We start from the raw sequence: 26,002 nt of genomic DNA on the forward strand, positions 1-26,002 counted from the left end.
ATAGTGAAACAAAACCATTGTGAACATAATGCCTGATGTTCCTGTTCTTTTCCATAAGAAGTATTTAAATAAAAATTATGAGTCTGTAACTTAAACCAAAGTTAGAGTCTCGTAAACCACTGAATGTTGGCACTTCAGTTTGTGTAGATGAAGGGACTGAAGACTGAAAGAAGGTAGGAAGTGTAAAGACAACAGACTGCTTTACTTCATCGTGATTTACTTAACTGTGAGCTGTTAATAGAGAATCTGCAGAAAAAGAAGCCAGACCAGTATGAAAGGCTGCAGTCACTGCAGCTGCTACATAAATGCTTATGTTAGGTGTCTTCTGATACTTCTCAGGCATATAATATACAGCGGGGTGGGGTGAGCTCCCCATTTTCCTTCACATTATAATATGTCCTCCCATCTGTTGTTTGATTTGTTTTAATTTGGGGTTTTTGTTTTATTTTATTTGCTTCTAGGATTTATTCATTTAAGTTGTGTGCATGTAGCTTTTACTCAGAAGTGTAGGTAGCACCATTTGAGAATATCATTCAAAAACAGGGAAACATTAGAAGTAACCATATATATAAAATCTCACTTTTTTGCCCATGTGTGGTACAGTTTTTAATTAGAGGAATGTGCATTTACAAGTGGATGTTGCCCACAGAACAAAGCTGTCCATTTGTGGTTTAATTTGAGGTGCAAATTTTATTACACACTGTAGAAACTCTGCTTATTAGTTGTCACTATATATATGTATCAATGTCTTGGGGTGAGTACCTGCAGCATATGAAAGTTCATGAAAAGTTACTATTTTACATAGCAATTATATACTGTAATGGACATTATTACTCCTTTAGCCCTTTTTTATAGCCAGGAAACTGGAACCTAGAAATTTCAGTTCTTCTGGGGACTTCTGATTCTTACTTTTTCTTCCTTTTTGTAAATATGTCATGCCTCTTGTCAGCCATCATGCTCTGAAACTTGAACATCTTTGGTTTTGTTTTAATTTATGCTCTAAAATCTGCCCTGAAGTAATTGTTGTACTAAACCTAGATAAGCTGCTTTCCAGTTTTCTCCCTGCCTCTCCCCCTCTCCCCCTCCCTCTGGTAGCTCATGCCTGTGGCCTGTTTTGCTCTCAGTGCTTCAAAGCTGGAGGCAGCTTTTACTGTGAAATAGAACACAGATTTTGCAAGTGCAAAGTTGTGAGATTGCCTTGTGCACCACTTAGCTTTGGCAATGCAGGATGTTGAAAACAACGCTGAGGCAACACCGACAGGACCCGCTGGTTGCTGCTGTGGTGGTGTATTTACCATCTGGTGCCCTGGGCTGCCTGCTGGGCCCTCCCCGAGGATCCCAGGGATAAACGGGGCTCCTCATTTTGTGGCTAATCGGACTGTGGCAGCAGCAGCTCCTGACAGCAACAAAAAGTAACCACTCAAGGCTCAAGAATTTGCACGTGGTGTTATTCCCCAAAGGCTTTATCATAAAGCACTGTCTTGAAAACAACTATTTTAAATTATGGGTCAGTACTGGTACAGTAAGTAAAACTCCTCTTCTTCCCTCTTCCATCTCTACAGTGACAGATTTTTGCTGGCTTCTGCCACACACATTTTTTCTTTCCATTTAACACCAAATGCTTTCTTGCTAAAAGTTCCACTGTTTTTCTCTAATTCTAGGCCTTCATGTACATGCCTAGTCTCATCAAATAATGGGTTATCTCATTATTTCCCTCTTCTTCCCTTTATTATAGATCAAGGAATGAAAGTTCTGAAGCGAATTATCTTTGTCTGCTTCTTCATCCTTTCATATTTCTGCTCATTTTTCTTAATTTCCGAAGAATTTGAATGCTCATTTTCTCCTTGAGTTAGTTTTAATCAGTCTTACACTTTTTCTAAGCCCTTTCTCCAGAAAAATAGAGCATCATTACAAAATCCCCTCAATTCACTCCTGTCATCCCAAATAACTGTGCTGCTGTTTAAACAGAGTTCTGTTGCACATGCTTGTCTTTAAGAACAAGAAGTGTTTCTTCAGTTTTGAGATAAAACCTAAAAGCTCAGTCATTCATTGATGCAAGATGCTGAAACAGGTTCCCTCCCACTTGTCTGCCCTTCTTGCAGACATCAAGATGTGATGAGTTGGACACAGAGATTTCTTACAGTAGCTGCATTTTTTAGGTATAGGAACAAAGGCATAGAGCTGTCTTCCAGAATTTTAGAAACAATGAAAAAGCCAAACTTGCTGTCTTTTTTTGAACACATGTTATGTATGAGGAAACATTGGGGAACAACATTGGGATGAAAAGAATGCTTTCAAAATTAAAACTAGAAAAAATTGTGCTTGTTAGTAATTGATTACTTTTGCTATGGGCTTTTCAGATCTAGGTCTTAAATCTTGTGTTTTCTTTCTGTTGCAGCACAACTCTTGTGTTCATAAAAAGTTGTGCAGGTTATGATAACTACAGTAGTAAAAAGTTTGAGATCACTGGTAAGTTTGGGCTGGTAGAAGAAAAATCAAACCAGAGTTTTAAAAAATTCAGTCTAAATTTTGCTGATAAAGGACACTCACTGTAGCAGGATTGGTGCACAGAATGGCCTACGTGTTTTTTTCTCCAGATTTCACTGTAAGAAGTACCTGACCTAAATGGTTACTATTAATGTAGCTGCATCAAGTTTGTTTAAATACTTCGTGGTCAGAAGAACAAGACTGAAACATCAGGTATTACTACAGATAATCTGTTTCCAGTCAACTCCTTGTGCTTCTGAATGTCTGTAAGAATTTGGACTGAGAATCTCTAATACATAATCTGTATATGGAAATTAATATTTTATCATAACTACCACACTAAATGATTGAAAAGTTCACAAACCCCATTAGTTTTTAATGATATTTTTAAATACTTGCATAGAGTTGATTTATACGTCATCACCCAAAGAAAATTATATTGATTGATCTGTTATACTGCATTGCTCTGGTTCACTATTATGTGTTAATGTCTGCAGATAAAAATGGGTTATACTCTTTGGAGTGGTCCATAACATTAATGCTGAATGAAGATTAATTTTGATTCAGTTTAAGATTGTTGTGTCTGGATGCAGGGGTTAATGCTCTTACATCCATGATTTTCGATCTAACACAGCCGTAAGCCCCTGCTGCTTCCTGAATCAATTCCATGCACTTACTTTGCTGACTAATTATTTTGAAATAATTTTTGCTGCACCTTGGTTATTTTTTCATGTCTGTATGCAGATATATTTGCCCTTTGTCGTCTTATGCTCAGTTTGTTTGTTGATTGCCACATTCCTTTGTGGCTCTGCCCTCCCAGGGACTGTATTCTCAGGCAGTTAAGAAGGAGTTTAATCACTGGGTGGAACTCCTCCAACAGGACTTCACTGTAGACTGTATCAATATTGGCATTATCATAAAAATGTTTACTTGAACAGCTAAAAATTCTTTATCAGCCTAGTGAAGATGACACAAGCAGCATTCCTGAAGGCCTTTTCTGTTTGTATTTCTTTTATTCTATTCTGTCACTGAAGCTTTCCCAGGCAGTGTTTCCTTCCCAGTCTGAGTTAGATTATTTTGCTGTGACACAGATCTACTTTTCTGTATGTGGACAGATGTTTCTATATATCATTCAGGAAGGGAATATTTATTTTGCTTTGCACGGTTCTGTGTTGTGATGGCCCAAAATTTCATAATAACTTCCCTAGGTGTGATGAGTTCTCTGATTTACTCTTTGGGTCAATCTCAGTTTAAGGTAGTACCTTCTGGCCACAATTTAACCTGTAAGATTTATAGTAACTCAGTGCTATTCTTCATCTATAAGTAATTTGAACCTTGTTTTTCATTGAAAAAATACTTGTAATAAGCTTCTGTATTCATGAGGAAAAAAAGGGAAATCAATGTTAAATTTTTATACACAGTCATATAATGACTTTTGAAATCCACCACTGAGTAGGCAGTTGTATGTTGGGAAGTAAAATTCAGATACTCAAAGTGTTTCTTCATAAGCTTGTTGAGAAATTCAGATTGAACTACCTATAAAATTATGTGCCTCCCTGAGGTGTTCTGAGTCTGATAGTTGAGTTCTAATGTATTGCTTTTAAGATTAATATCTTAATATCCACTTAGTAATAAATCTACAAACCCCTTCAAAGCTAAACTGTATCCAGTAATACATTGTCAGACCACCATTTCTGCTCATATGTATGTTTTTAATTAATCATGTATAAGCCCTACAGAAAGATAATTGTCATGGTTTAACCCCTGCTGGCAGCCAAGCCCCTCACAGCCAGTCACTCCCTGCCTCACCAGAAGGACTGGGAGATAGTTGGAAGGGTAAAAGTGACAAACCTCATGGGTTGAGATAAAGGCAGTTCAACAGGTAAAGGAACAGCCCTGCACACAAGCAAAATAAAACAAGGAATTAATTCACTGCTTCCATGGGCAGGCAGGTGTTCAGCCATCTCCAGCCTTCACATGTAATGATGACTTGGGAAGACAAACACCATCACTCCAAACATTCCCTCTTCCTCCTTTTCCCCCCACTTCATGTGCTGACCATGATGCCATATGATATGGAATATCTCTTGGGTCACTTGGGATCAGCTGTCCTGGCTGTGTCACCTCCCAACTTCTTGTGCACCCCCAGCCCCCTCACTGGCCTTGACCCTGTGCAAGTGCTGCTCAGTAATAACAAAAACATCTCCATATTACCAGCACTGCTTTCAGCAGAACCCAAAACACAGCCCCACACTGTGAGGGAACTACTGTGAAGAAAATTAACTCTGTCTCAGCCCAAACCAGCCCAGTAGTTTAAATTGGTTGCTTGTTAATTTCTTAATTCTCCTTAACTTCTAGTCTCATTCTTTACGTATCCTTTAGAAAGTTCAAACGTTCAGCTGTCAGTGAGAAAAAAGGTTTCCAGCCAGTACAAGCCTGAATCACCATGAAAATGTGTTGTCTTGGAAAAGTCAAAAGGAAGACATAGCTGCAGTGTACATTTTAAGATCATAAAATGTAGGACTCTGACAATGCAGGTTATACTGTATTTTAATCAAGGCATTACAGCACCAAGACTTGTATATGTAAGTCCTGGAACTGTTTGGTGAAGTGAACACAGCCCAACTGCAGATAATTCAATAGTGTGAAGGGCCCTTAGATGTGTAAGATTTCAGTTAAATTTTCAAAAAAAACCCCAAAATTAGAAAATCCAGAAATGGAGGAATGTATTTAGACTTCTAACTGGAAGGGTTTGTCCTTTACAGAGGATATATTAAACTAAGAAGTACCTGTCCTCTGTATTAGATCTAGAAAGTTAGACACATGCAGGGATTATGTTAACCATTTGGGAAGTTGGAAATAAACACAAGAATATGATCACCAGTTAAACAAGTTACTGAGATTTTTACCCTCAAAGTATTGAATCATTTTTCTCTCCTAATTTTATCTTAACATTGGATTATTTAGAAATCATCTTCAAAGAAGTAAGGACATATTTGCACTGCTTTCTTTATAATGGATAAAAAGAAAATGCAGTTTTAGTATTTTAAATATACATCTGAAATAATTCTGTTATCTATACTATAAAACTTGAAGGCTTTCTAGAAAACAAATCCAATTATGGCCTAAGTGCTTGAGAAAGTGAAATCTGATTTAATTACTTCTTTCAAAAGAAAATTACATCTTTCAACTTTCTATTATTAAAACTGTACAGTTATTTTTATCACTCTAAAAAAAGAACAAGCTTGGAAGAGAAGCTCCCTTTTGTGGAGTTCACACTCAAGTCTTTGTTACTCAAGCTAAAAATTTGAGTCCTTACGAAAAATTCAGATTGTCTAGAAAGTAAGCCAGAAAAAAGCATTATAATAGATGGTATTTGTGGTTTTGGATACAGGATTAGAAAGCGTTAGAGAGAGCAAATGGGCATGTTTTTTAATTTAATTTTATTTATAAAATAGTCATCTTTATTGTTGAAGATGCATAAAAATAACAGCAGGTCTTACTAAATGCAGTGAAAACATGCTATGATGACATTAAAAAAGTTGGAAGTTAGGAAGGCACATTCCCATTGCTGTTGCTGCTGCTCAGATGGGATCTACAGCCTCTGAGCCGTCCCCAAGAGAAAGGGCTGAAGGACAGACAAGGGATGAGACAGAAAGTCGTACCCTGTGCAAAGAAGATTCAGATGTTTGCTCAATTCCCATTTGCCTCCTTGGAACAGCAGTATTTACTGTGTACACATTTGGCTTAGTTTCTGAATATAAAATCGAGGGTGATAGCCAGTTGCCTTAAGGGTGAATTTCTAAGGAAATTAAACTGGAACCTTAAAAACTTCATACATCTATATTAAAACCCTAGCCAGGCAGATACTCATTTTACAGAGAAAACCTGAAGATATTTTGAAGTTTTCTCGTGTATCACCCTAATGAAATAAGCAGTAACAATTGATTTCTTGTTGGGCAGAATTGTGAAGGAGACCAGGGAAGGGTGTGCAGAAATGGATGTAATTTATATTAAATTGGGGTAACTTTAAAAAAAATATAGTGTAAAACCCACCCAGAGATCTCTGTAGATAAGAAAAATATCTACTCTCACCTTAAAAGCCTCTCAAATCTATACTGCTGATCCAAGGAAGTGTCACCCAATTAACCCCACTGTTTTTGATGAAAAGAATGAAATGCATGAAGATGTTTGTGAAGACCAGTAGCCTTAGTTGGGTAAAGTGTCATTTTTCTAGTACTTAAACAGGTAGAAATGTTATTTGAAATCTGTTACGTCTTCATTAGCCACTGACTTCTTTTGGCCAGTGATATTTAAGATATCTTGGTTTTAAGATAAAATAATGGATAGCTAGAAGGGCTGAACCAAGGGTAATTTAACAGTGAGGAACAGAAGTAAACAGTGAAGAGAGAGATAATATTTGTATGAGGAAACTTCGTGTGAAATATTCCATAGAGGGTTTCGTCATTAACACGTATGATGTAAATAAGCTTTGAGAAGGGAGACCTCAATACGTATGTTGTGGTTGTGCCCTGTAATCTAAATATACTTGGACTACTTCAAATAGTATTACTAAGTAGTAGTAATAGCTATTTTTCTTTATATTTGCCAATTTGCCTTTTGAACATTTATCTAACTTAAATTAATTCTGTGTGAAGTTGAAATATGTTTTTTTACTGAGTCTTGCTGCTGCTTATTGCCTAAATCAGAAAATATGTGCTAAACCAGACCAGAAACCCTTCTGCTTTTGAGGGAAGTGTCTCATCAGGACAGGGTGCTAGAAAAGAAATCTAGATACTTAGGAGTGTGAATTCCATTTCTGATTTGGTTCTAACCACATACTTTGAATTTTAATCAGTCATGCTGATGGCTTTTTCCACTCAAGATACTTCTCTGTTTATGTTGTATTAGAAGACTAGTCAATTATTCTTTCTTTTAGGAGTATTAGAATCACAAATTTGTACAGTTCCCATATATTCCAAAAGTATTGCTTTTTTTTTGTTGGTGATTTGAAGTATGTGCAAAAATTACAGATGGAGTAACATTAGCAAAGGGATATCAACTCCCATAGTAGTCTGGTGGGGATAACGGGGTCACTCATTTCTGTTGCTGTCACTTGGTGGGTTTTTGAAGTTTATCTCTGGTGACTCATCAGTCTTCCAAAGCGTAGAATGCTATTTCAGCCAAGTCATAAAGGTAAGAAGATGCTTTGTTAGTGTTTGAACCATAAAAGGCTTTTTAATATTCTGTTGAGATGCACATGGTAAATCTAATACTATTTAAATTGTAGACCAAAGCAAGAGGTCTGTTACATAGGGTTATGATTATTGGTAAAAATAATTTTATAACTGTGTCCTTTCCTCCATGCACAGGGAGTTGGTGTCTCAGTTCATGGACACTTTCGAGTTGCTACAGAGAAGACACTTTTTGCAATGCCAGAAACAGCAATAGGTGAGTATTTTAATGGATTCTCACACGTTAACGTGTCCAAGGCTTCACTGTTCCTGTAATCAGGATGAAACATCTTTGACTGGAAGCTGTGGTGGTAATGAAAGTATTTGAAAAGGGAACTGGAGGTGACCATATATGGAAAGTATTTTCTACTAAATTAACAGAAACTTCTCTATGTTCTGGGATTTCATCATTTGGGTTCCTAACTATGTAGGCTGGCAGGATACAATATTAAAAATGGAAGCAGGTCCAAGGAACTAAGTCTTTGCTACAGGTGTAGGCAGATAAAGTCTGAAGATCCCAGTGAAGATGTGTCAGCTTTAACCTTGAGTCAAACTGCTCTGCAGTGTTATGAGATGGATTCTGAAATTCCAGCTTTTCTTGTAAATTATTTACTTAGACCCATTACAGTTGTGTATAGATTGTGTAGACACTGGGTGAGATCACAGTGTCTTCAGTGTCATCCTTTTTTTTAAAACAGCAACACGTACCTTGTGTTTTCTAATGTTTGATCCTACAGTTTTTTTGTCAACTCTGAGATATACAAAACAAAACGAAGATGGTGATATGTCTTAAGAAAAGTCAGTCAGATTGAAGTGAACCCTCTTGATGTGAGTGTCTAGTAAAATAAAGCATAATAAATCACACAAATAAGAGGAAGTTCATTATCATTTTAACTCCTGAAAAAATACTAGAGCAATTCCAGCTAGCTGATAAATGTAGTGTAATTTTTCTGAATGATCAAATTTGGGATGAGAAAAACAAAGCTGTTGCAGCCCTCCAAATATTTTTTATGCTGAAGGAAACTTAACCTAACTATCTTAAGCATTAATACAACATTAATTTGCTGAACTCGGAATTTCATAATCAGTTACTGTACATGAAAACCATTGGAAGGAAACAACTTAAAATTTTAAAAACTTAGAAGTTCTCTGACATGGAAAATTCTTCTGGTAATAAAAGTACCTTCACTTTCTTCTTCAGAGCTAAAGATATGAGTAGTTTTATATTAAAAATTCTGTTCTTTACATACATTTCTTGGGTTGCCAAGGTCTTATTTAAACAAAAGTAGACTGTGAAGACGTGAAGGAAAAGATTAAAACTTGCTTAGGAAAGAAAGTAATTAAACCTCTTTTAGGATCAATTAGAAGTAAAACCGCTGAAATCTGTTTGGATTTAAAGGCTTAGCTGTTTCAATCTCTGTGAGTACTCAGAATCTCTGTGTCTAGCTCTTTAGGTACTGTATTAATTGATTTTTTCATGTGTTCATTTATTTCAGTAGGCATGACACCTTTGCTGTGAAATGAAAACAAAGCATTCATTCAGCTGCTACATTTTCACACAATTATTCTGCATTTAAACACCACCGTAAATAGAAGGATAGAGATAAATATGCCACTTTACAAACAGAAAGAAAAGGCAGTTGTGGATTGTAGGAGTTTGACACATATACTGGAAAGCAGCTTAGATGGAAGAGAGTGTGGAAAAACCAGTGGTGGGAAGAACAAAAAATCAAAGTATATTGTAAGAGGTGGGCTTTGAGGTTATGTTATATTAAAAATGGATACTTTTTTGTATATCCCTCGTAAGTTTTTAGCTTTCTAGAAGTCGTTTACTAATAAATTTTCAACCACCTACTGCCAGACAAGGTCAGAATGTAGTAGCACTGCCTTTATTTTATGCTTGGCAAATGCAGAGTTGCAGCTTTGGGATTACAGCAAAAAACAGACTGCAAGTCAGCATCACAGGCATGGGCTTAGAGCCTGGTCAGCCCAGCAGAAATACAGCTCTTTTCTTACTTAAGTAGGAATTTCAGAAATAATTGGTAAATACTATCAAAAGGAAAAAAATGGAGTATATGGAGCATTAAGAGAACCCCAATAGCAATGAGAAACTTACAGGAAGCATTATTGAGAGGAATACATAGAACATGGGCAAGAGGAGTAAAATTATAAGAAAAAAGGAGGACGGGAACATTGAAAAGGATACAGAAGCTGTAGCAGAGTCTGTTTATCCCACCAAGTAAGTTTAAAGTGGATTAGTTACACCTTCACTAATCCTGTTTGTGAATTTCTTAATAGCTAAAGAAACCTTCACTCGATTTAGGTTTATTTGCCTCTAAAGCAACTTAAGTTAATCAACTTCACAGTTTATTTTTAATGGATTTCCCTGTGTATGGCCAAGTGGAAGGGCACTATGGATCCCAATAGGAAGATGTCTTTTCCTCTATAATTTTACTGTTGCATGAGGAGAACAGTGGCCCAGTATTGGTATTATTTTAATTACAGCAAAAAGAAAAAAGATCATTGTTGTTGCAGTTCTGGTGGATGGAGAGTATGATGTAATTGCCTTTCTGCTTTGGAGGGCATTTTTAAGACAAGATTCACTTTGAAATGGGGGATTTTTTACAGTAGTAGGATATCCAAGGGGAAACATGAATAGAAACATAAAACTAAATAGAAGTGTTGGCTTCAGTGTTGTGATGGCTCAAAATGAGAAGGTAAAATGTAGACTAGACTATTGAGAATGTGAGTATGGATGAAAAAGAAGGTAAGAGATGAACTGGGGTTAATTGGGCTTTTAAAGAGTATCAGCAAGACATTCAGCATTTCAGGAGAACAGTTGTATGTCTCAGTAGCCCGTGGGGTGAGGAACAAATCCATTAATGACAGGACACACATCAGTGGGAATAGAATACCACAACTATAACTGATAGGAAGTGACTCCTAAAACCAACTTTTCATGTTGTTAGAAGCAGCAGAACAAAGGAGGACCAAGAGGGAATCAGAGGAGAAGCTGAGAGATGGACTAAATATTGAGATTATTAAGAGGAAAACACTGAAGAGCAGCTGCCTGAAATCAGCCTCCCCTTGATTCTGTCTGAGGGGGATCATTATTCCAGGACCACTAATTTCCACATCTTAAAACACTTGTAATAGTGTCTTTTCCATAATACATACATTGACTCTTTGTGACTGAAAGCAATTACGTGTGTGTGAAAAATTACCTCCTTCTAGCAGAACACCATTTAAACTCCTTATGTACATCTTAATTTTCCCAGTTAATATCTCTGCTTTGACAAGTGTTCTGTGAGTTTCCAATTGCCCATTTGTATTTTTTTTCATGTATTTTCTTGATTCATTTTCTCTCAAAGTGAAGAAACACTAGCACATCTTTCATTTCTTCAAAAGATTTGCAGTTTCATGAATATGCCATTGGTGATGATTTCAGAGTAGTAACTTGGCACTGCTTCTATCCATTCAGTTTTCTGAAATTGATACAGCTAAGCTAAAGTTTTCTTAAGTATGTTACAAAATGTGTCTGATTTGGTGGTCAGTGTGTATAACAGATGGTAGGTATCTTTCAATTACAACTTTTAAAAGTATTTTAAATTCTATTCACAGCTTTGAATTTTTAAAAATTACCATAATCTGTAGATATAAAAAGTATATAAATGTAAGACAGTCACTGAACTGGAGAGTTGAATAGTCTTTTTTTACTTTCTTCTTAGTCATAGTCCTGTCAAAGAGCTGTATCAGGTCAGCATCTTGCACCTCCACCTTCAGGAAGACCCTGGCAATATTGATGATCTATTATTGAATTCTCAGCCCCAAAATTTGGTCAAACTAAGCTGTGCAAGAAGCATTTCATCATTGTTTGATATTTTTGTCATAATAAAAGATTTCAAAGAAAAAGCAGCATCCAGTTTGAGTTTGCACAAAATATTTCATGAATCTTAATGTCACTTCTGTTTCTTTGCTGAGCACCTAAAAATATCTCAGATTGTTGGCAAATAGAGTAAATCCTGTTGTTTGGTGTATGTTTGTAAATTATGTGGGAGTGGAAAGGATGCAGCTTGGAAGCTGTTCAGTTTACTTTTAGGAAGGGTTTTGATGACACAGAAACATCAAACAGTCAAGGAGAAGCTTGGGCAAGGTTCTGTTCCTGTGAGGGAGGCAAAAGTGAGAGAAGAAGAAATAGCTAATAAGTGATGATTAGTACAAGTTCTTCTCCCTTCACTTTTGTTTTGTGTTGTTTATTACAGGCCTTTTTCCTGACGTAGGTGGAGGGTATTTCTTGCCAAGGCTCAAAGGAAAGATTGGCCATTACCTTGCACTAACAGGATGTAGGCTGAAAGGAAGAGATGTGCTCAAGGCTGGCATTGCTACACATTTTGTAGAATCTGGAAAGGTAAGGTGTTAACAGTGCTGGCAAGGGCACAGCCTGCAACCAGTGACAGGTTTGAGGTGTCAGCACCTCAATACACTTATACCAACTAGAGTGTCCACAGAGAGGCAGTTACATGAGCTGGCTATGCCCTGTAAACAGGGATGGTAAGATACTCTGAAGCTGTCATTCTAACACGTGCCTGCTACTGACACCTTTGCTTGGAAGAAGGAGCAAAAATGTTGCTGTCTTCACAATGCTACTGTTGGAAGGGCATGATCTACTGAGCATAATGGAAATTGCTTATAGAATTGTGTAATTCAGACAACAGTGTATGAAATGAGATTTATACAACTGCAAAGTTTTCAGTCAAGGTAGAATCTCATTAATGTGTTCTTTACCAATCTGTTTAACAAGTATTTGTTTCCTACAGTGCCTATAAGGAAGTGTAAAAATTAGTATGTTTGATAAGGTCAGAGTCATAATGTTCCAGTAAGTGGCATGGACTTAAGTGAAGGAGAAGCAATGATTTGCTTTCCTTCTCAGCGTGAACACCCATGACTGTCATTGTGGACCTGGCAAGGTACTATTTTGAGGACAGCATTGTTGCCAGGCTCCTGCTCTTTCCTCTCAGACTGGTGCAGCCTGGCCTTACCTGCTGCAGCTGCAGCACTGCATTGGAGGTCTGCTTGGGAAGAAGAGTTCTTTGCTGATCACTGCAGACATAATTAAATCCAAATGGTTCAACACTGAAAAATGAACTCTGGATCCTTGTATTGTTTGCTTGGTACCTCTTCAAGATCTGTCAGAAAGTTATGGAGAGTGAGGGCTGTGTTTATAAAGGTCCATACTTTAAGCACTAGTGTATTACCAGCAGTAATAATCCAAGTAGAAAATTTTGTTTTACTTACTTGTAAATAAATCTTATTTTCAATAGCTTCCTGCCTTAGAGAAAGACCTGATAGCACTGAAATCACCTTCAAAAGAAAATATAGCAGATTTGCTGAACTCTTACCAGGTAATAGTGAAATCAAGCAAAATTGTTAAATATATGGAAAGACATTTTTTATCTCTGCTACTGATTGTCTTTTTTTATGGTTGAAAATAACCGGTTTCCAAACTCTCTGCCCTCTATAAAACACTAATTTGTGGCACTAATACGTACAGTGGTCACAACTAAAACTGGAAAGTCCTTCTTCACTTTTTATTCATTTTGGATACCCCAGAAATTCCTGTTGTGATCTGCTTGCTCTCTGTGCATGTGCTTCAGTTTCCAGCCAGTAGCATGACAGTGCAGAAAATACCTTGCTGCTTAATTTTTCCTGTTATTCTTGGATTTCTAGCCCACTTTGCAGAAGGCAAAATAGACAGCCAGGAGCAGACTGGAGGTTGTACACGATGACAAATGTAATCTGGAGAGTTACCCTTCAATTCAGGGATTCTGACAAACAGAAAGGATGGGGTAGAACTACTGGCCTAACCCAGAGGCTGCAGAAGTTACACTGCCCATTATTAAATGCTGCACTTCTCAGTTGGAAAGGGATGCTCTATTTCCATCCTGGAAACTTTCTTTTTAGTAACCTGAAAAATGTCTTGCTAGCTTGATGCATTTGGCATAAATTTTAGTGTTATTTTGATGCACACCATCTGCAGTCCAGATTTGAAGCCTGAATTTAAAGGCTCATGTTGTTCCTTTGATTTCTCAAGTATTTTATACGTTTGTAACCTTGAGGCAGTTGAAAGACTGAATAAGCACAGCAGTTATCAATTGACAGATACACTGTGGGGAAAGCACCCAAAGCAGTATTTTCAAGGGGAGAAAGGTGCTGTTTTCCCAATGGACAAACCTAATACTCTGTTGTGACTTTGGAGGTGAATATAACTGTATTAATTAATAATTAGTGTTTATGTTGGTCTCATATAACAATAGTCATAAAAGTAAAAGGTTTTGGCTTTTCAGTCTGTGATGTGCATTGTATTTTTATTTCAACAGAAAGAAAACTTCTAGAGTTAATCCAGTTTTTAATATATTCAGTCAGTCTGAGTATTACTCCCCATTTGTCTGGCTTTAAAATGAGCAGTGCCTACTCTTGTTATTTCTGTTTAGGAATTACTAAGTTAATAAATTAAGATTAATTAGAAAAATAAATGGGATTAGCTAATTAACATACCAGTACTGATTATTTTTACAAAATAGAAAGCTATGAAATAGGAGTGATTATATGTTGCTGTATGGGAAAGGAAGCTTTGTATTTTTAGTTATCAGAGCTGAAATTACAGAGAACCTTTCTCAGCTTCAGCTGCTCTTCCTGAAACATCTGCTTATGTCCTAAACCCCTTAATGCCAGAAGAAGTGAAACATTTGACAGCCTTTCCATGTAAGGCAAATGGATCTTTCAGACACTTTAGTTGGCTAAATAAAGTTTTGCAAAATTACATAGAAAAGATAAGAAAGATAAAAGCCTTTTTTTTTCCTTGCCATAAAATAAACGTTAACATATACCTGTATATTTTTAAAGAAAATTAAACTTTTAAAAAAACAATCTCAGGGTTTTGGGTAGATTTATCTATACTGACTTTTCTTAGTGTATTTAATGGAAATGTTTTAATAAAATAATCATGATTTCCTGTGTACAAGATAAGCACCCAGTCAAATATGCATACATAGTAGCTCAGAGGAAGCACTTCATTATGGGGCAGCATCTTTAACATTCACAGGATAAAGTGACAAGTTCATTTATACACACCACAAAAATGTAATTGATTAAAAATGTCACTGTCTTATGAATATTAAGTGCTCAGTTATGGTATGTCTGTAACTCAAGTAATTGAAATTTTTCAGTACTGATAACTTTTTCATTCTGAAATAACCAAGTAAAATATGCATTTGTTTTTCAAATAGAGCACAGTTGATCAAGAAAAGGAGTTTATACTTGATGAATATATGGAGAAGATTAACAGGTATTTAGCAATATTTTAAAATTTTTTATTATTGTGAGCAGAGAACATGAAGTTAAATAAAGTAACTATTCTGCAGAAGAGGTGAGAGAAATGGCATCCAAGTTTAAATAACTATTTTGTCTTTAGGGAGTTTTATCTGAAGCTCATTAAATATTTCACTCATCAGTGTATTAAATACTTGAGCATATTTGCCCGAGTCAAACATCGTTATATTAAGCAACTACCATATGGCACATTAAAATGAACATTTTCTATGGAAATTGGACAGGGATTTGTGAGAGTAATTGTTCAGCTGAACAGGAAATGTAATGTAGCACATTTGTACTCATTGGTTTAGGGCCATTTCTGTGACTGCTTGGAACTTCTGTGTATCAAAAAGAGTGATAAGGGGCAGCTGAAACTCTTGAAGAAGGATGGCAGTAACTGAGTTAAGAGACAAAGATGTTGACACCAAACCAGTAGAATGAAGCTAATAGTTCAGGATTTGATGTGGGATAAAAATACAGACAAAACTGATGGTAGTAATTGAAGTTTATGGATAAATAGCAGAGTTTGTAAGTGAGGTTTATTGAAACACCAGAGATTTGTAAAGGGAGAGGGAGGTGCCTGACAACCAAGTTACTAAACACATTGCTGAGAGAAGCCAGATCAGCTGGTTACACTGTTTCTAATATCAGTGTTACTTGCCCTTCGCAGGTATGGGAAAGGCTGAAGCAGTGCATGAGCTAATTTATTTTTCTTTTAGTATTTTTTCAGCAAATAGTATGGAAGAAATTGTCAAAAAATTAAAGCAAGATGGTTCTCCTTTTGCCATTAAGCAGCTAGAGGTAATGTCTTCTATGTTATTTTTGTTTAATATTTTAAGACTGGGTTTGTACTTTCTTGTCATGGGGTAGACTTTAGTCACCCTATTAACATAACTAATACCACATAACACCAATAGGACACTGGACTGAGATACTCATGTAGTCCTGAGGGATTCTCAGTGCCTCTGTTCAGACAAGAGTATTCTTCTGTAAAAACACAATGTGAGTACCATCATGTGGTACATAAAACTGTAATATAGTAAAAACCCAAACTCCTTTCCCTTTTCCCCTCAAGGGGTTGTTGTGGACAAACATCCCCTTTTATAGCTTCTCATTTTATTGCCAAGGGTTGGAATAAACCTGTGCCAGAACGGTGGTGTCCTTTTTCTTCTATTCCAGACATCTCATTTGGGTAAACAACAAAAAAAAGTATTCATCACAAAGTATTTTTTTATCTTTTTAATGCATTTTGATTGTTAGATGTAGTCATTACTCAAAACATCTACAGCAATACTACAACCATAATTCACACTTCAGCCTCAAAGGCAAGAAGCAACTTATATTAATTTATGAAGCATGTGTGTATTTTCATTTTTTCCTTTGAAGTATCTGTATTCAGGTGCCTTGTAAAAATTGGGGTTGGAGCTAGTGAAATATTACTTACAGTTGGATAGAACTTAAGCATTTCTCCAACAAAAGCGTCATTTTAGCTTTAGTTACAGCTCACAGAAGAAATCCTTTCATAATAAAGTAAAACATCCATCTTCTGACTTTCATTTGAGCAGAAGGAATTTTTTTTATAAGGTAGTATCATTAACATTAAGCATCCTCTTTTAGATACACTTTATTTTTTAGTTTTTAAAGATAAAACATTTTGTCACTGGAACTACCAAACAGGTTTTGAGAAAGGAAGTTTTGAGATTGTTTGTGCCAACCAGTATGCCTGGCATATTGCAAGAAGTTAGCACATGTATTATAAAAGCAAAAGTGAATGAAAGGGAAAGATTATTTTTTCCCCTTATATTCATGTTTCATTGGATAATGCAGTGAAATGAGGTGGTACCAGAATAAAAATTTTGCATGTTTATAAATCTGAATTCTACCATAGGTTGCCATTACAATTTTCCCCCAATCCAACAGACTGTGTGATTCAGTCCTTTACTTTTCCCCCTCTGTTATAGATGGCAAGGAAACCTACATTAAGGTTATTTGACAGAGTTTGATAGCATATTAATTGTTGTCACTTTTGGTGGCTCTTTATACTATGGAGTATTTTGTTTGTAGATTTTATAATGGTTGATATAATCCTGCAGCGGATTGATAAGGTTCAGTGGAGGTTGAAAACAATCATGAACTATTTGCGTAGAGCTTTCCCTAGGTTAATTTCATGCCATTTTATGTCACTGTAAAGCATAATCAGACCCAATAGAACTTATTTTGAAATATCATAAAGCCCTTACAGGGTGCTTCGTTCAAGATATAGTTTCCACTACAGAAGATACAAGGTGTCTGGAAGCTCTTTGGGACTGAAATATGTTAACTAGATGGCTTGCTCTGCCACCTTTGCCGTGTTACCCACCGCTGCTTGACTTGCTTCCTTTATTTGCAGCATCATAACTCAGATCTCCATTATTGTGTGTATATATTAAAGAAAACAAAAACCAAACCCCCACAACCCTGTTCTTTTTCCTTGTTGTTTAGTGGGGAACATTTGTTTATTACTTTTAATTTAGAATTTAAAACTGTGCCATCTACTTCAAAGTCATAATTTTGTGTAACTGTTGTTTTTTAATTTTTGACCAAAAAAATGGCTATTTTATTACATCTTCAGTTTTCTTATTTCATGTCTTGAATAGGACTTTAAAGAAGCTTTTTTTCTTTCGTGTGATTCATTAAAATTGTCCTTGGAGCTGGCAAAAGTTTCTGAAGAACTGTCTGTTCTTTTGAATAGATAAGATTGTGTTAGTATGAGTTGTTTCTGTTCATACAGTAATTCATGGGGGAAAAAACCCACAAAAGAAATCCCGCATTTTCTAGCAGTTGCAAGACTTAACTATTGTGAACAAATACATAATTTCAGACAAGTTTCTAACAGCATAAGTTATACACTAAGCAGTAGGATGAAGTCAGATTGCAGGATCAGATACTTAATTTCTTCTGTGAAAAATCCGCAATACCAAAGAACTGAATTAAGAGATGGATATCCTCGTCTATGGCAAGGGAGGTGGTGTACTGGGCCCCTGGGAGGTTTTTGTTTAAGTGAAAGAAAGTCACAATTCCTGCTGTTCCTCTTGTAAAGGAACTCCACTGAGCCAGTGCCACTTAATTCAGTCACCTTCTCGTAGTATCTGGTTGGCATTCAGGTTTGCAAATTCACCTTGTAGCTTTTTGAATCATTATGACAAAATCAGGATGGTCTGAAAGATACTGAGTCAGTTGTCAAATACTTCTATGAAACTTCTTTGCATTTTAGTACTCCTCACTTCAGCCTATCCCATCTCCTTTCCAGGCTTGTTCCCTAGCACCAATCCCCTCCTCTTTGTACAGAGGATTTATTTATAGACACGGCACACTGGTGACTCATATTTCTGCAATTACACCTACCCATTTTCTTGCCTTGTTCGTCTTCCTTCAGCCTGATTTATACCAGCACCTCCTCCACCTTCAACCTCATTGATATGCCAAGATAACTAGTCTAGTGCATCTAACAGCTGCCTTAAGTGCTGCTTTCAGATCTTCCCCATTCCAATCCTTTCTTTGACCAGAAGGAACTTGCCATTTACCCATGGAACCATCTGGCTGTACTGTGCATACCATTTAATCTGGTCTGAGCAGAGTCTTTCTAATACAAGTGGCAGAATGTGAAACTCAAAGGCAAAGAAGTCCAGTTGGAAGGTAAACCCAGCAAGAGCATTACAGGAAATAAGGTGATGCCACCCATTTGAGACCTACAGTGAGATGTAATTAGAAGTGTAGCAGATTTCTTTATCTGCTGGGAGGCAGGTCATTGTTGGAGAGCCTCACCAGGGCTCAGGAACTGTTGGCAGTCTGAGCCAGCATCGGCCCCTTCTTGGCCAGCTTCTCTCCCAAACACCATGGTCAATATGCAAGTAACAGAATGACAGAGCCAGTGCTTTTAAGCCATGATTGCATAGCCTCCTGCTTGCATAGCAATCACATGTTTTCCAGCTTAACTAGGCAAAATGGGTCACTGCTGTATCAGCTGGTGTCTGGAGAGAGATGAAGAGTAATTTGGAGCTAGAAAAAAAAAGGTTACTGTTGATGACTGGAAACCTGCCTAATGTCTGCAATGAAAATAATGTAAAGAGGCAAATCTTACCATCTGCTGCTTTTCAGTAGTGGAAAAATTTCCTAATTACCAGGAAATGTCTGTTGTGCTGTGAATGATACAGAGCTTATAGGTGGGTTTACAGGCAAAGAAGAGTCTTCTTTAGAGTAAGAAAACAAAGATGAGCAACAATAAATTTTAGTTCCTTTTCCCCACAACCCATAAATCTTTAAAGCTCAGTTCTGTTTTCTTAACTAGGTTTTTGTCTCTCTCCCCACTTCCTCCTAGTGTTTATTGGCATGCTGTTAATTGAAGGATACTCACGAGGGCCAGATTTGCAGCATTTGTTTGTGTGCCCTAAACAGATCTTGTGTGTTGTGTGATATTTATAGCCTGTAGTTCTGTCAAAAGAAGGAAGGCCAGACCTCCAGGCTTCCTATCAGCAGAGCAATGGAGGGCTAAATTACTGCAGTATCTGTTGATCCCAGACAAGAAGCTTGGAGAAATATTCGTTTATGTTCGATTTATTTTCATGTATTTTTCTTCCAAAATTTCCTTCTGCACATATTGTCTAGTCTTTGCAAAGGTTCATAAAGCAAGTTCTTGAAGTTTGTTGCCAATCTCACTGTTGTTACCTTACTGTGCTGTTGTACCAAATAAAACTCAAGTGCTGTGCAATACCAATGTCAGCTACAATATCAGTAACATTTAAGAGCAATTTAGACTATAACTATGATATTAAAAAGTTAAGTGAGATTGCTTCTAACACTCACCTTCTCTTATCAATAGATTGTTTGGAAATTGCTTTCAAACTGCATTAGATTCTCTGGCTAGTAGTAATTTGATCATAAATGATGTGGCCTTAGTAGTACAAGGCTTTCCACAAGTGATGGCATACATCCCAGAGATCTTTCTGATAAAAGTTTGTGCGAGGAATTTCATTTAGTATGACAGCATGGTGGGAGGCAGCAGGAGGAACAGGTGTCATGTAAGGGAGCTCAGGGAGAAGAGTACCATCATTTACTTGACAAAGTTTTAAATGCACAAATGACAGACTTGAAAATTACTCTGAGTTGAACAGAATAAAAAGACTGTTGATGTCTTCCCCAGACTCTTAATAAGATGTCACCTACGTCCTTAAAGCTGACTCTCAGACAGCTCAGAGAAGGAGCTTCCATGAGCTTGCAGGATGTACTCAGGATGGAATACAGACTGAGCCAAGCATGCATGGTAAGGAAGCAGCTGAGCCCTTTGTCCCTGCCAGCCACAGAGGGGGAGCGGTTTTTCAGAGACAAGTTTTATGTACATTACATCAAGGGTTCATAATTTATAGGTTTTAATTTTCAGTACCATCTTTGTGTGCTTGTTAGGCTGTCACTTTTTTGCAGTTTGATGTCTTTACGAGCAACTCAAAGGAGTCTATGTTAATGATGGTCAGATGGGAATGGTAGAAAACTTCTGTTAAAAAGCTGTGAGAACATTAATATATGGATAGTTTCATACTTGGACCATAATTATAAAACTGGTGTTCTTGAGCAGATTGTCTGTTTTAAATTACTTAGTCTTCAGTGCCTCAATTGCCTGCAGCAGGATGGGAATAGTTGTTTATTACTGCCTTTCAGGAGTGCTGTGATGAATTTTTTATAGACAACAAGAGATTTTAGTAGTATTTGTACTGAGTACTTGGATAACATAGGAGAAAGTGATCCTTTCAGTAGAACAGAGCTGCTAACTGAATTACCTGAACAAATGCCTTGTAAGGCTTCCCCATGGCATCCTTATTATTAGTTTTGTCACATTTTAAAGTAAGATTTTATATATCCAAATAAATTATTTGTGATGTTAAAGTAAGTGCTCAAAAGAAGCAAAAATCTGTGTAATTCCGATATGTTGTAATTCCTGACAGAATCCTTGACACAGCTTTCCTGAAACTAGTATTGTTGCTCCACTGCTAGTGAGGCATCCTTAGGGATTGAAGTTTAACATTTACCTTTATCAAAAAGTAACTGGTTGTTTACAGGATTCCATTTAACTGCAGAGTGTTCCAAATACAAAGAATACATTGCAATTCCCGAAGAGGAATTTCTGACCCTACACGCCTCAGCCCCGTTATGCAAAGCTCTTTAGAAAAAGAGGTGCAACACAGAGGGGACTTGCACTGTGGGAATGCTTGTTCAGCTACAGCTCAACAGGCTGATTTTAAGAGAGGTGGCTGCATTTAAGCAAAAAGATGTAGAGCTCTTTAATAAGTAAAGTAAGCCTAGAAGAGAACAGTACAAGCAGGATTTAACTGAATCTTGAGAACTTGCATTTCAAGAAGGAGCGGGATAGGGAAGGGTGGGATAAATTGAATCTGTCATGTTACAAGTTTGTTTGTTTTTTTTCATAATCTTTCAGAAAGGCCATGACTTCTACGAAGGGGTTCGAGCAGGTAAGAAAGCACACCAGAAACATTTCTCAAACTTAATAATATGCAAGTTCACTATTGTGGTGCATCTTTGGAGATTACTAGAAGTGCATGCAGCAACACCCCAGAGAACACTTCCCAGCTTGCCACAGTTTTTTGCTTATTGGACTCCTGTGTGGCCAAAATTTATAATTTGTTCCAAAGCACAAAGAGAATTCTTTCCTTTGTGTAATCTCAGTTTCCTAACATTATTTGTCCACCTGGTTTCACCATTTCATTGTGAAAGTTGAAGGTATATTCAATGCTGATAGTAGTGAGTAACTAACTATGTGTATCATCTGTGTCCACATTTAGTGTTGTCCATAGCTGGTTTAGCCAGGTATAAGCTGGTTTAAGACTCAAAGTCAAGAACTTGCATAGAAAACCTTTAGAACAGAGATTTACTTTCCCCCATGTCCAAAACTTCTCTGTATAGAGGTGTCTCACTATTCAAAAAGTATATATATAATCTTAATGTGAAATAATTCAGCATTTTAAGGCATTGGTCAAAATGGGTAGTGGTTAAAATAGAGCAGTGGCTCAGCAAGTTCATCTGAGGGACAGACTCTGATTCCGTCCTTGATCCTACTGCTGATTCACTATGCAGTTTGTCAAATCTAAAGTCACATCTGTTAGGAACTGTAGCAATTATTTACGTACTATTGAGCTCAAGATCAAATAAAGCACAGACATTTCATTTTCCAAGGAGCTTACAGTACAAGACATTTGGATGGATAACTTTTGGGTTAAACTTCTCATTCACACAAGTATGTATTGTTTCCTCCTCCTCATTTTTTATATCTATCTTTATAAGGCAAATTAAAATCCACTTGAGAAATGGATATTAGTTTGAGTGTTTGCTATTAGTAACACTGTATTAAAGATAGCCTGGGGTGAGAGATACAAAGTTGGTTTGTATAGCGTGGAAAAAGTTTCTGATTTCAATTAATTAGTCCTTAGCACTTACTAACAGAGATTTCTTTGGAGAATTTACCACACACATTGAGAAGTGCATGGTTTTCATAGTGGTGGTAATGGGGACAAGGATATCTTAAAGGGACCCTTCCTAGGATATATTCTAAATCAACATATAAGCTGCTGAAATGTAGTTATTCAGGAAGTGACAAACTCAGAGTCCAGGAGTCAGGGGAACACCGAACTGAATTCCTCTTTGTGAGGCACAAGGTCATTAAGCCATCTGGGACTGCAGTACAGTGCAAAGCAAATCCCTTTTAGCATGGCCAGGAAGTACACAGGCTGCTTGTAAAGAAAGAAGCTGCAAGAACAGCAGTTGGGAAACTTTTCTTTTGCACAGGATGATGTAGCAAAAGCTGAAGTGTGTCAGGGGAAGGAAAAAACCAAACCCACCCACCAGAGATCCAGCTGCACTGAGGGGAATAATAATGCTACTAATAATAATTCATTCTTGAGGCACTTTTGCTCTCTGTTTACTGCATATATATTGTTCACAGGTTTTCAGTCTAAGAATTGTTTCTGTTTAAGAGTGGTGTAGAGTCTTAAGATAATTTTAGTAGTTGGGTCTAATTTCATAAAAGTCATCATCCAAAAACGTGCTGGGTATCCTTTTTAATAGGAAGGGAAATGATGAAATACTTCACAGGATCAACTATAGTGAATAAAAATGATGAAAGTGTTAAGTATTGGCTTTTTCTTTATTAAAGCATTGCATTACAAGCATTTAATAGGCAACTGTGTAACACAAAAAGGTTTACCACAAAATAATGTTGAGTTACAACAACCAAATTTTAGTTCAAGATTGTTTCTCAGCAGCAATAGCCAAAGGTCAGGCTTTAATAATAGCTTTTATCTGCTTCAAACCATAATTTTAAGAGGCACGCTAGGGAAGTAGTTTAAAAGCTTTTTAAACCTGCTTTGACCTGAGGTCAGAATTTCATTTTTTTGTTCAGCCAGTTTTTTCAATCTAAAAGTCTGCTGTGGCAAACAGTGTTCCCTGTTCATGATTCTTGTGATTGAAGCTTTTAAGAAAAAATCCAAAACCTTAAAGCATAAAACACATAAATCATATTTCATCAACATTTTCCCATATAATGGTAAATGTAGACTTTGAACATTATAGGTATCAGTTTTTCATTTTCCTTTATGGAATACTAAGAAATGCATAGGTCTTTTTTTTTAATTCTTACTGCCTAAGGAAAGGCCATTTTTGGAGTCTGTGCTCAGACACATCCAGGGAGGATACAATCTCAGCAGCAAATCTCAGGGACAAAAATCTGTTAAATTCCCCTCCTGTTTGTGCTGAAATGTGCACTTGAAATGGAGTTGTAAAGGTCTTCTACATATTGCTGATCCTGCAAAGACATTATTTCTGTACAGCTTCTGCCTCCTCCCCTGCAGAGCTGGCAGATGTGAGCCCTTCCCTGGGCACCCCAGGGCCCTGCAGTAGGCAGAGACTCCATGGCAGAAAACAGAGTGTCAGGTGCTTGGAAATACCAGTGTTTGGACTGTGCTGAACACCAACTGAAGTCTGCTAATGTCACTGCTACTGAATAAATGGGTTTGGGATTTTTATTAAAGAAGGTAAGACACAAGAACAAACCCTTAACACAATGTCTGTGCTCAGGTACGTTTATCTTAATGAACTTCCCTCAGCTTACCTCAGAAGTCTTCAAAATTTTTGTTCCATTCCTGTAGTGATTGATCTCAAGCTGGAGAAACACAGAATATACAGAAGTTAATGCAGAAAGGGAATATTTCCATGGTGCTACTAGAAAACAAATATTATAAGACTAAAGACATTGGAGAGACCATTATGAACATTCAGTTGATTCACCAGAGTAGATCTGTCCACAAATCCAAACAGAAAGATGAACTTGATTAGAGAGCAGTGCCCTAGGGTGGAGAATGAGCAGCAGTTATACAGTATGGCAGAGGCGAAGCTTTAGTAACATACACATGGACTTTTTTCCTCTTTAAATGTTGGCCTTTGTGGGTAACAGTTAAGGTTGTTTTGGGCAGATTGTGAACTTCAACTAAAATTGAAGAAAATCAGTAGTTAAGTACTATGCCAATGGGACAGTTACATCTTTTGACCCAAACCAATCAATGGTTTCGCATCACCATTATTTAGAGTTAACTTGGAGGGTCACAGCTTTTCAGTAAGTTGTTCAGTTGAATAACAGTAAAATCACTCTTCTACAGGACATTTCTTTTAAAGAATTACCCAGTGGATTCTGTTCTCTGTGGAATTGCAGCTTCTATCTATATAATAGGGTGCTTTTTAAAGTTAGTGTTTATTTGTTTTTAAAGAGTCGTTAGTCCTCTATTTGTAAGTAAATGGGTGTAGGGCTCTGATTTGCCTTTTCTTTGGAAATGTAAGCTAAAGAGTTGTGGTGCCTGTACATCTTCAGCTACAGAAATATTAATCAGTGCAGTTACCATTTGAATGGAATTTATTTTCTAGGCACTCTGAAGTGTTGGTTAAAAATGGAAAAGTTAAAGGGAAGTTTTGCAGTCACATGTTTTGCTACAAATTGATAAACAGGCCATAACACTGTGTTTTGATAAGGCACAGTCTTTAGGCAGGCATTCTTTTAACTGAACTTAAAATCCCACCCCCTTACACATTTCTCATTGTGGATATTTCTACTTTACTCATTAAGGACAAAGTTTATTTAGAAAGGCCTGGCAACTTAAAAAAAATAGCTCTATTCTTAAAAATGTGGGGTCTTTGTGAGTGTCTTCTGATTACATGCCTTTAGAACCATCTCCTACTCTGAACTCTTTGTCAGAAAGCAAACAAACCAACAAAATCTGTTCTCAGCAGAAGAACTTGAAAGGTACTTCCTCTTCCTGCCCATCCTCCCTTACCTGCTGTGAGCTGTGTTGGCCAGGAGGGGCTCCCAGGCCACAGGTGCATCTCCAGATCAGTTGGTATCACTCACCTGAATGGATTGTGTGTTGTGAAGGATATTGGGCAGTCAGGACATCCTAGAGAGCCACAGTTCCTATAGCTGTTTGGTGGTTTTTTTAAATTATAAGAATTTCACTTTTTCAATAGCACCTTTATGGGTTCCTTAAAGCCTGAAAAGTGCTTGGAAGGATGCTCTGGAATTCCATTTGTATTGATCGTTTTCACAGATAAATGAATTCTCTCTTGTCTTACTGTTTGCTAGTGCAGCTGTTCTTGCTGTCATGCCTTCAATGGTCTTGTGATACAAGGAATGTTTTTTTGGGATTGATATTTTCTTGTTATACTTTTACATGTGATTCATTCACTGATGATTTTATCTTCAGTGATCTATTTCCCAGGATACATCATGAAGTCTATATACTAGTTATTCAAACTGTCACAGTTAAATCCATATAGGTCTGCCTTGTCTGACAGTATTTATAAATAAATATTGGTGGTTTTCC

The 26,002-nt window shown here is 36.9% G+C and overlaps 1 protein-coding gene across 1 annotated transcript in view; it reads left to right on the forward strand.

Annotated features, from left to right (window-relative positions):
- Positions 1–26,002, forward strand: part of HIBCH (3-hydroxyisobutyryl-CoA hydrolase) — a 45,141-nt gene that overhangs the window by 16,296 nt on the left and 2,843 nt on the right. Inside the window, exons 7-13 of the mRNA XM_071562633.1 lie at positions 7,860–7,938; positions 11,984–12,129; positions 13,043–13,123; positions 15,008–15,066; positions 15,812–15,893; positions 20,272–20,391; positions 21,559–21,592. Coding sequence (XP_071418734.1) covers positions 7,860–7,938; positions 11,984–12,129; positions 13,043–13,123; positions 15,008–15,066; positions 15,812–15,893; positions 20,272–20,391; positions 21,559–21,592 — 601 coding nt within the window. The remainder of the gene's footprint in view (positions 1–7,859; positions 7,939–11,983; positions 12,130–13,042; positions 13,124–15,007; positions 15,067–15,811; positions 15,894–20,271; positions 20,392–21,558; positions 21,593–26,002) is intronic.

Source organism: Pithys albifrons, chromosome 8 (genome assembly GCF_047495875.1).
Source record: "Pithys albifrons albifrons isolate INPA30051 chromosome 8, PitAlb_v1, whole genome shotgun sequence".
Taxonomy (NCBI): Eukaryota; Metazoa; Chordata; class Aves; order Passeriformes; family Thamnophilidae; genus Pithys; species Pithys albifrons.